This window comes from Molothrus aeneus, chromosome 1, assembly GCF_037042795.1.
Source record: "Molothrus aeneus isolate 106 chromosome 1, BPBGC_Maene_1.0, whole genome shotgun sequence".
NCBI lineage: Eukaryota > Metazoa > Chordata > Aves > Passeriformes > Icteridae > Molothrus > Molothrus aeneus.
Window position 1 is genome coordinate 127502929 of NC_089646.1, and position 12122 is coordinate 127515050.

The 12122-nt window shown below is 37.8% G+C and overlaps 1 protein-coding gene across 2 annotated transcripts in view; it reads right to left on the reverse strand.

Moving 5' to 3' along the window:
- Positions 1-12122, reverse strand: part of ZFPM2 (zinc finger protein, FOG family member 2) — a 309054-nt gene that overhangs the window by 7935 nt on the left and 288997 nt on the right. For both annotated transcript variants that reach the window (XM_066547561.1, XM_066547553.1), the window contains 2 exons: positions 4782-4988; positions 227-451 (listed from right to left, as the gene is read on the reverse strand). In XM_066547561.1, coding sequence (XP_066403658.1) covers positions 227-451; positions 4782-4988 — 432 coding nt within the window. The remainder of the gene's footprint in view (positions 1-226; positions 452-4781; positions 4989-12122) is intronic.

Here is a 12122-nt window from a genome sequence, read left to right on the forward strand (position 1 = left end):
AGAGAGACAACAATAAATGAGGATTAATAGGTGAGATAAATGACACTAGTTACTTGGGAGAGGTACTTGGTGTAGAACACTGGTCAGAAACTGTTGGCATTTTGGTATTATCTACACACAATGCTTGCATATATTTGGAGAGACTTTGGCCTACTGAATATTTTAGTGAATAATTCTTCAAAAAGCTGAATCTAGAAGATGATACACAAAAATACATTATACTTACCACTGTGAGAATTTAGGTGCATTTCCAGAGCTCTTGCGTTTGAAAAGCTTTTGGTGCACTGTGGAAAGGGGCAGACACTGGATATCTGCTGAGCACTGTCCTCACTCTCCTCTGACAGCTGTGGCCCCTCTCTTTGCCTCCCACTGCAGTAATACATGAGATGGGCCTGCAGGTTCCGCTCACTTCGGTACCAAATGCCACAGGATTTGCAAGGGAATATGTCCTCTACAAGCAAGTATAAGCAGGTGCAGGTTAGTCACAGTTCACTTGGCCCCAACCAATTAACACAGCTAGATTAATTCCCCTCCCTTCCCCATTAAAAAAATACTTATTTAACAAAACATTGAAAGCAGAGAAATGGGTTTATTAAAATGTCACTTGCAGATGAGAAACTAACATGGGAGACAGTTGTTTCTTTCAAAAGGATTTTTTTTTTAAAGTTGCATAAAGAAAACTGCTAGAAGCTTTTGGCACATAATTACTTTAAAAATTAAATTAAATTAAATTAAATGTTTGTTAGGAACATGCAATACGGATTAAGGAACTATGCTGTATTTCCAATACATCACTACTCATTAGGTGACATCTTTCAATTTTGTTTCTGTGTGCACAAGACTTCCAGCTCTGAGGCTTGGAATTTTTGAGCGCTAACTACAGATCATTCTGAAGAATGTGTATTTTCAGTATGCTTATGCATTTATTACTGTAAAATCCTTTTGTTCTGATATCCTGGAGGCAAGACTTGACTACTTTTCCTTAAGATCCAATCATATTGAATGTGATATTATTCTAAGCAGCATGTCTATTTCCTTGGTTCGTATTCTTATTAATTATAGAAATTGAAATTTCTTATGTATTTTTTGTCCTCTTGTTTTCAGTAAATTGTTGGTTTTCCACTTTTCATTATGCATAGAGGATATTTACTAAAAATAAGGCAATTTTTCATTGTCTCCTATCCCAAAGGGTCAGCCCCCCTCTGAGGAGAGACCATGCAGAGCTTACACAGAGTGTTTTCAACAGAAGTTGGGATTTTGATCATGCATTAGAGGCTACACACTTTAGTAATGTGAAGAGTAATAATGGGTATGGTATTTTTCCACAAAGTGGACAGATATTTGTGTATTAATACTCTGTCAAAGGACACAGAACCTGTTGTGTATACATCTCAGAAAGACAAAAGATCTGTTTAATCTTTCTGAAAGGTGAACCTTCCACCCTATCAGTAAGAACAAAAAGAGCTCCCTGCTCTTTTGGGGCACATCTACACTAGTAAATTAAACTGTGACAGGATCCACAGTTCAACACTGGGACTTGTCTATATTGCTAAATCATGACAACAGTCCCTTCTATACATTTGGCTTAAGTCAATGAACACTATTCCCATTCATGCATAGATTTCAGGAATTATCATAGGCATAGGACCATTCTCTGCATCTGGTGCGGACACCTCTCAACTGTTTTTGAGACTGAGAGGATAAAATTATGAGTAACTCCAGACTGTGACAGCTGACCTTAGGACCAGGCAGTTGCAGTCAACATCAAAACACATCTTGATCAACATGAAAACTCCCCTGATTTCAAAATGCAAAGAGCTGCTAGAGACTGTAATTAACTTAGTTTTGAAGAATGGCTGGCTGCTCTGAAAACATGGCATGTGTAGCTGATGATGTAATTCATTACCATTCATGACAATTTATGTTTAATTTCAAATATTGATGTGTATAGGACAACTGCTTTGTTTCAATTCCTTTGGGTGAACAAAGTTGAAGACTCCAACCCCATTGACATGGATGAGTCTTTTATTTGCTAAATATTTACAAATGCAGCCAAAATTTACATTGCTTAGTTTGCTTCTCTGATTGCAATGCTAATGCTCGTCTATTTTTCTCCTCATGAATTTGCAAGAAATATTTATACCACTACCAATTTCTATTTTTCCCTTTGCCACTGAATAATTGTGCATGGATTTCAGACACAAGCACTTAATGGAGCAGTTAGTATTCCAACATACACCACTATTAAAACATTAGTGATACAGCTTGCATCATTTGAAATGTCTACCTTGCTTTAAAGGTGGCATTTCAACATTTGGTTTTGGCCTCAAATGGTTTAAAAAAATTGAACTGTTGGTGTTTCCATAGAAAAGAAAGTCCAAAAGGACTAGTAGGAAATTCTGATATGGGCAACTTGTCCTATTTGAATTCATTTGACTGCATTCCATCACAGAATTGAACTTTCTGATTATCTTAATGAATTTGACTTCCAGCCATCTTTATTTCCTATGGGTTAGATGGCCTGCACAGTCTGTAGCTGCAGTTATGCAGGGTGAATATGTGACTCCCATTACATGCTAAGCAGAGGAAATGCATTTGAGGAGTTTTGCATGATGAGAGGATGGAATTTCAGGGAGAGCAATATACAGGGATGGGATCTGAACTACTTATTACTATTCTAAAGCAATGCGAAACAGATAAAGGCTACTTGAAACTAATGTTTTAATTACTTAAAAGCAAAATATTGGAATTTATTTCAATTAATACTTTCACGTAATGAAACATTCAGCCTCAAGCTGAATGAGTCATAGATGATATTTTAATTTTGTTTTTAACAAACATTAGGAAACATAAAAAATCCCCCATTCAAGCTACAAAACCAATTTTTTTTTTCAGAGATCTAGAAAAGGAATGTTTAAGAGATGGCTCACTACAAATTTAGAGATTCATTCAGCTTGTTGCTCAACTTCTAGTTCAAGACTTTAATGAAAAACTGAATTTTATCAACTCAACAATGAAACATTAAAATAGCTCCTTATGATCAGAGGCAGAGTTGGGACTGATGTGGAAAGTTATGAGCAGTAAGACTTGCTATTTTAGCATTTTCCTTGAGTCAAGAACACAGAAGTTACTCTGAGTTGCTGCTAAACTTGTACAGCCAGAGCTAATGCACCATACACTTAAAGACTCCTCCCAGCAATGTTCAGTGTGGCTTTCCAGGGCTCTGCAAAAGTCAGTGCTGACAGAAAAGATGTTTCCAGAAGTGTGATGTTGTAGAAATCTGACTACTTTGCCAAAGCCCAGAGTTGGCCTCGTAGATTTACACAAGAATATTATCTCAGCTGAAACAATCTGTGCCCTTTAGGTAAGGTAGCAGCTCCCTTTCTGCTTTTCAGATTTCCTTCCTTTCCTCGTTGGCTATAAACAGGCCTCCCCTAACAGTGGTAACTTCAGTTAGTGGCATGTTAAGTGCTTCTGACACCTTATTTTGGAAAGGTCCTGTGCAATCCTAATTGCTGGTTCCTTGAGCAGGTATGTCAGCTCACAGTTGCCCCACTGATGGGGTAGAAGTGAATGTGCTTAGCTAAAGGGCATGAAGCTGCTCCAACTCACTCTTCGAAGGGGAGACTTGGATGATAAGGACATTTGAAGGTTTATCTTTAAAAATAGGCTAACATTAAATATGTAGCTATCAAAATTGTTTACCAGAAAATAAGCAATTTAATTTAATTGCTTACCAGAAAATAAGGAATTAAAAAGGAAAAATAAAGTGAAAGGAAAACATGGAATGAAAAGTGTTACCCGGGATATTTTAACCAGTCCTGTGTGAAGAGCTTGAAGAGGTTGTGACTGTTCAAGGTTCGGTATTATTAGGTGTGAGTCTGAATGGCAGATCATGTGCTCACATGTGCATGTGCACCTTAACTACTGTGTTCAGTATTCATTATAACTAATTAGAATACTTAGAAACCATGAGGAAGCATGAGGAAGTGCTCCAGCATGGGGTCTAAATGGACAGACTTGCAAACTGCTGAGAGCTAAGAATGTGCGATCTAAATCTAAGTGATGACTGGTGAGGATCATGGTAATGGCCAATATATTTGAAAAGTACTTAGAATGGAGGATGAGGAACTAGGGCTGTATAAAGATAAACAGTAGGTAAACTTTTGCATAAGCAAGAGTTAAAAGTGTAAACTTTGTCCCAGTACCAGGAACACTCATGTCCATCTTCTCTAAGAACAGCACTTGAATGCATGCTGCATTTTATCCATGACAGAGCCCATTGATGACCAGAAGATCTAAAAACATTCTTGGTTAACCACATTGAGTGGAGATGCAACAATAAATCAGGGCTGCTCCTAGGCATGATACTGCTGCATTTTGAAACAATCACTGAAAGGATGTGTTTCTTTTCTTTTGCTGAGTATCACAAATTATTACCAGAAACTGCAGTAGTAAGCAACAAGCTTACTTGAGCAGCAGAGGCTGGACTTTGAGAGCTAGACGACTTATCTCATCTACTTTTTTGACAGTTTCTAATCCTATTGGCTCTGGGAACAGATCACAGAACCTCCACACGAGGGCAGGTACTCTGGGTGAGGCTCTTGCCAGACTGCTCTTCCTGCTCTCTTTATCTGAGATGATGGGGGAACAAAAGCAGGCTTTGAGCTGTGGTGTGGTTTCTGCGGTCATGAATTCACCATCGCTGCATTAGCTTTTCACATGTGCCTTAGAGTGCTGTTGTTTTAAAAATCCGCCAGGGAATAGAGTTCCTCACTTACTGTTCACAATAGCTGTAGGCAAAATAGATGCCATGGCAGCTTGCTGCGGGAGCAGCTGTATGGAGTCCAGCAGGCGGGCGGGGTACATGCCTTCTGTGAGAGTCATCTGACTGGCAGCTTGCAGCCTTGAGTCAAAATCCACAACAAAGGCAACCAGCTCTTCACCCTCTGAGATGGCCTTGGTTGTGGTACACCAAAGCTGCCCTCCTGCAGGAAACAAAAAGCAGAAAGATTTAATTGACAATATCAAATTCCAGAACTTACATAATGAGTGCTATCTTCGCAGTTCTGATTTTTTAAAAATTTTGATGGTTTATTTAAGGTAAAGAGGCATACAGTTTTTACTTTTCCTGTCTTCCTTCTACCAACATAGGAATTTTCATGTATAAGAAAAACAAATTTAGGATAGTTTTTCTAACTATTTGCAGCATGAAAAATTATTTTAATTTTTCATTTTGTCTCCTAAAAAGCCAGCATTATGAAAATCAAGATATAAGTGAAAATAACTTATGCAGCACTTCTCTTATTATAATTTTCGCCAAAGTTCCTGTAAATTTTTTCTCAACTCTAAGCTTGTTTTATTTTGAATAGCAAATCACAGCACAGTAAAACCAAACAGCTGCAAGAAAGAAATCAGATTTCCTCTTAAGGGCGTTCTTCCCCTCCCTTATGTTTGTCACCCTCTTTCTCTAAAAAATCTTCCCTTATGTAATATTCTTTGTAACATGACTGCTTTATCTCTGCTTACACTGACTGAACTTCCTGAAAAGAAGATATGCCAAAGATCTGTTTCATAAAGGCTTATTCAAATAAAGGTTTGTTTAAAAGGGGGGGAGAAGGAGGGGAAGTGGAAGAACTTTCATCAAACAGTAAGATACACTATAGCTCTGTGCTGCAAATGTCACGTGTAGTGCATTAAAAAGAAAATTAACTATGCGAGTACATCTACTAATGTATTTGAATGAGATAGTGAATGCTCATTTATTTAACATGTTTAGACAGGCAAAGCACTTATATTGTGTTATCTACACTCTCAGGCCTAGATACATATCCAATACAGTTATGCCTGAAATAATGTTGCATACTTTATATGTTATAAAGCTTTTTTTTTCCCCTCAGGTTTTGTATATATAGAGAAAGCTATATGTTGCATTCATTAGGCAAGCAAAAACTGCACTCGTTTTGATAAGTAATATTGCTGTGTTTATCTTTCGGCATAACTGCCTTTTCAACTGCACTTCATTTTTTCCCTTCAACGAGATTATAGTTTTAAAACAACTTGTTGCAAAACTCTGGTAGAGGAGATAACAACAGTGTATGATACGCCACAGCTAAATGGAAGAATTAGGACATTGTTTTAGAGAAATCTTGGACAATTAATTAAACCAATCTATTAGCTTTCAAAGATGAGCAAACAAAAAAGCATCAGTGACAGTGTATTTCAGTGGCAAAATACACTAAGCTTCCAGACCTCAAAGTGGCATAGAAGTTTCAAAGCAGAAAAGTGTCTTTGTATTCACCCTTCGGTAATACAGCAGTTGAAGGTGCTACAAAGTTTACAAACAATTTACTGTGAGGGGACCAAAGCACACCAAGATTTACTGGTCTCCAAGATGACAACATTAAATGGTGCAAATCAGAGTAATCTCCTCTAGAGAATAAGAAGATGAAAAATAAAGATAGCACCAAAATTTTCTACATATGCAGAATCCTAACGCCTGAGCAGGAATTAAAAAAAATTTGAAGAGCACAATCTGACATATTGTCTAATATAACTAGTAAATATACAGAAGCCTTCAGAGCTAAACAGGGAGAAAACCTGTTCTAGAAAGAAACAGGTTAAATTCCTAAAATATACTTGTAGATGAAAATACATGGAACACACACTGCAATTTGAAAACCTGAAATTGGGTACTTTTGCAGCAAACACCACACAGTTAATTTCCATTATTAACATGCACTTCTATCTTATTTATATACAGAAGGTGTAATAACCAACCAACACATTTTAGTATGTTTTAATACAGAATAAGAGCTCTTTCTAGACTTTATAAGAGCTCTTTCTAGACTTTATTATTCACTGGATCTCTTAATAAAAATGAGTCACTGCAGAATAAACAACTGAGACTTTCTCTATCCCAGCAAACATCTTGACATGCTGTGTGTACCCTTGGTGGGGAAAACAAGTGATTATGGGTCTCCAGCTGCACTCAGTCTGGATCAGCTAAAAGGCTGAGTCAGGCTCCTGGTGTTGGAGCTCCTCAGGGCGTTGACTCATGTCCAGCAGCAGATTAAACTCGGACAGCTGAAGGGAGCAGTGACCCCGGCTGCCTGCTCCACCCAGCTCCTGCAAACTGTCACACCTACGGCAGGCACAGCCTGGTGGGATGTGTGACAGCTTTGGAAGTACAACAGTTTCAAGTTTGGCTTAATAAAGAAAATCAGAATTACAGAAGTTAAATCCATTTCTGCATATTAATACAAACCTTCAGCTCAGTAGGATTCAGATCCAAGAAGGATATTGCTATTTTGTTTTCACTCATCTCAGTCAATAGAAAATGAGGCATTTAAGTAATCATGACATACACATCCACATTTTCATCACAATATGATATTGTGTTAAGTTAAATCCACAGATGAACTCCCAAAAGATGCCTTCCAGCTACTGGAAATGCAGCTCAGCACCTTTGCAGCAACAGTCACTCATTGGGACAGGACACAGTGCAGTCCCCACTTGTCCCCTTCTATGCTTGCCTGCACAGAGTAAGGCAAGAGCTGCTGTTTTGAAAGATGCAAACGATTTTATTCTCCTTAATGCAGTGAATGCAAACATGCTGACCTTCATGTACAGCAGGAAGATTGTGGAAGAGAAGTCTTCTTGAGCCTTCTACTGCACAGTCAAGCAAAGAGCACAAGTCAGTCAAGAGTGACAGAAAAAGTACTGTCAAGTGCAGAGAACCCGACAGAGGCTTCCAAATTTAATAGGAAGTTCCAATCGTGACTATCATATGAATTACTATGCTGTCTAGACACCTCTGGCAGGGATAAGGGCTTCCTTACAGGTGGCAGCTAAAAATCAGGAAAATTTTTTTCCCACAAACATTTCTACAGGCTAAGACACAACTGACATATAGACAGCAGTCTCTCAGGAGCACCACAGCTTTTCATTAAGCACAGAGCAGAGTTAACAACAGGCTTTCAAAGGGATAGTACAGAAGCCAAAGCCAAGTACCAGTGGCGATTAGAAGGAGATAGGAAGATGTTTGCATGAAATATATGCAAAGGCATGAAGATTTCATAAAGAAATGTGAAGGACTATTATTTATATGAGATGAAGTTCTGATTAAGCTGGCTAGATTTTTTTTAACCAACTGTTCCTCTTCTCAGAAATAACTTACAGGAGTGAAATTGTTCTACAAAGCTTTACCAGGCAAGGTTTCTCAGTCCTAAGATAACACATGCATCAGAGGAAGAGAAAGGATGGACAGATGTTTTAACAGGGATGAGTGACTGACAGTGCCTCTGAAGTTGTAATGGTTATATAATTTGGTCTGAAATCAATGGTAGATTTTGTCCATAAATGAATACATTGTCCATAAATGAATACTCTTCTTGTCCATAATGAATACATTGGCCACCCATTCTGCCATAGCAGAGAGAAGATTCTTAGTCAGGCACAAGAAGTCTGACACTGATTATGAGGATGACAACGATTATATTTATTGCTCACACACAATCTCAGTATTGTCAATGCAGTATATAATACAAGCAAGTCTAAAGGATTATAATATAAACAGGTTCAGCTAGAAACATACAGGCTTACAGTCTTGGGCATTACCAAATGCAAAGCAAAAAAGCACCCCTTTTGCTACTATGGGATTTTATCTCTGTATGTGGCCGGCTTTTACTCACGCATTCTGGACGGAGTGCTCCCTATCTTCGGGCTGGACGTACCCTGCAGGAGTTCCTGACAGGGGCGGGGGAAGGAGGCCAGGAACCCACACGGAAACTGCCTGCAACCTTGGGAGAGCAGTTTGCCCAGGTGGCCCAGTCTCCAGCAGCACTTTATACCCTTTTCAGGCCGATGTGTACTAAAGTCAATCGCAACCCTCACAGCTCCCCCCTCTCTGGAACGTATTCATTATGCGAGTAGTCCAGACAGTTCCTCCTGCAATTCCCACCCGGTGCTCTTATCTCAGGGCAATTCCCACCTGGTGTTGTTATCTTTGGACAAATCATATTGCCCGTCAGAGACAATGGCAAAGGAAAGCTTGTGTGCCTCGTGCAGAGGATGCACGGGAAGTTTCGGGCATCCTCTGACTCTATTTCGTCACCATCACAACCACGTGCACTGAAAGGGGTCTTAAGGGTTTTACCTGGTAAAGTAGTAATAAAAGTCTTACTCTTGTGCCAGTGCAGAAAGGAAGGTTTTAGAACAGCAACAGGCTTTGTAACATTGTGAGGCTGTTTTCTGGAAAAGGGTAATTATGGTTCTGTGAAATTGAAGATAAGTATCTTGAGCATGTAATATATTGTTTAATATCTATGGTTAAATCAAACAAATGTATGTGATATATAACACACACATGTCAAGCAGAAGAAAAGAATAAAAATGTCTATAAACACTGTGTATTTATTTTAACTCTTCTAGTTGTTCAGAATTCAAGGAATTAAAAGTGCTCACTTGTTTAATCATCAGAAGACAGGAAAGCAAAAGAATATCATATTGTGCAAACTAGAGCAAAAAAATTACACTCCAGTTGCATTGGCATGAGTTCTTTACCAAAAGACATCAGGCACTGAAGCAATTATCTGATACCTTCAGAACATCCACCAAATGGGAAGGTTATTTCAGGGTTCTCTTCTTTGTCGGCATCTTTCACTGCAAATATTTCTGCTGCTTTAAAAAAACACCAACACCCTTAATTACAAACAAAAAAACCCAACCCAAACCAAAAACTTTCTATGAAAATGAAAGACTAAGGTCCTGATGTCCCTGAAAAACTGTGGACTTACTGTTCTTTGTAATGTTTATGATCAAGATTCTTGTACAAACAGATCTGGTTCCTAACAGGAAGCTTATAAATCATACTCATAATTGCTGTCAAAACTGCAGTGGAGTGTACTGCAAGTTTCGATAATAAAGAATAGAGTCACAGTTCAAACTTGATTACATTTTGGAAATTCATGGTGCTCTTACAAGAATCAGTGGTCTTAAATATCTTCTTCTCCTGCCAAATTTTTCACTTGCACTTTTTATTATTTATGAAATCAGTGTCTGCACAATGTCATGCAGACCTCTGCTGATAAACTCTAATTAAGATTAAGACAAGCCTTTTGGAAAGGATCCCATCATTAGCAAACATGATAAACACAAAAATACTCCCTACTTGTCAACCAGGAGCAATTCAGTAACCTAACAGTATTATCTGTTGCTAGGCTACAGGGCTGACAAAGCTTCAATTATATTGTATGGCCATACCTATAGAAAACTGTATAGGAAAATGTATCTAATATAAAAGCATTTAACCTCATCCATGCTATCTGTAATTCACGGCTTCCCTCAATGGCAAAAAATCAGGTTAATAATTACATGGCATGCTGAAAAAATCTTAGCAATGTGTCATGTTTGCACAGTTTTTTCTAATTTATCTCTATGATTGATAGACATTTGCTTTGTAAAAATAATAAAATGCAAGCAATGGGATGCTGTAAACCAGAAGCATAACTACATCTGGACTCATCAAGATATGGAATCACACATAGTATAAAAAATATATAGTAAATTGAACCAATTAAATCATACTTAGATGCAGTAATACACTATCTTCTGTATTCAGAATAAGGAGTAAAATGGTAACAATACGCATGTTAATTCAAACCTTTGTTTTATGTAGGACAGACACCTAAAATAGAAAAAAAAATTTCAACCGCCCTTCCTTTTTTTCTTCTACATTTGAAATATTTTTTAAAAAAGGGACCTCTACTATCCCATTTGAAACCAGGAATTTGCCCTGAAAATTTAACTAAATGACCCTTCACTCATTTTGATCCTTAGAACTCTGGAACCCTAAACCACTTCCAGGGAAAAAATAGAATCCTGTACAGTGAGTGTTGTGATGGTGGTCTGCTGCTTTTTTGGATATTTTTCCCCCCACTTATGTTTTGCAGGCCTTAAGGAATGACAATCTGTGGATCACAGTCTGATATATATAAGGTCAGACTCACCTAACTCCACCAGGAAAAAGAGCATCAAAATGGATGAAACCATTAAGCCTCTTGATTCATATTGTTGCTTTTAGGAAAAGTACCTTAAGAGAGCAAGTAGCTCAAACCAGCATTTCCACTGAGTACAAGGAATTTCACAGACTGAGAAGCATAATGACATATAAACATATATTCAAAAGCAAATTCCAGTTTCCCTGTCTTTAGTATCAGTTGATTTTCCTTGGTAAAATCAAGTTTCTGAGTCTTGTTTTTTTGACCCAGAAATGCCACACACCTTTCACAGAAGTTTAGGAAATCAATGGCAATTTCTATTAAAAGCAGCTTTCAGTGCCAGTTAATTCCAAAGTGTTACTTTTGTGTAGTAAAATTTGAGCTTACTGGACTTGATTGCGTTGCTGCAACAACATAATAGCCCATTTCCTGTACACACATCTTTTTGCAAGAAGGGTCAAAAGACTATCAGAATTTATTTAAACAACAGACTGTTGCTCTTAGCAACTTCCAGGCACCATCAACTGAATTAAACCTTCCTCTCCCAATAAAACATTCCAACTTGCAAAAAATTGTGCTTTTTAGTAATGGTAATGCAGGTTGGAGTTAATTTATTTTCTTTCCTCCTTTGTTCCACAGGTTAGGCATTTATAGAAAATTTGCACATCACAATAGGATGGGATCTTCATATTTGGGTTCCTTCTGCTTCTCACCCATGGGGTTGTGACGACTCAGCATATTGAATGCTATTTCAGTACAGCACAAGTTATTGGGCTGATCTCTAATTTTTGACATGAACAAAGTACATATATCTATATGTGGACACATTGTTTAATAAAAAAATTATAATTCATTCAAATCCAATACTGTTGAAATTTTTGACAGTAGAGTGGTACAAGGAACAGAACTTATAAATTATGTGTGCCCCTTCTTTGAAAAATGCTTTGGAGGTTTCTTTGTGCATTGGCAAATACAGTAGGAATATGAGTTATTGTGTGAATCCTCCTGCACAGCACCTGATAAAAGAATAAAGAGCTGTGACATATTCTTAAAACAATAGAGGAATTAAAGAGAAACAATGGGCCAGCTGCTTCATTAATACAATCAAAAGACAGCCCAGCA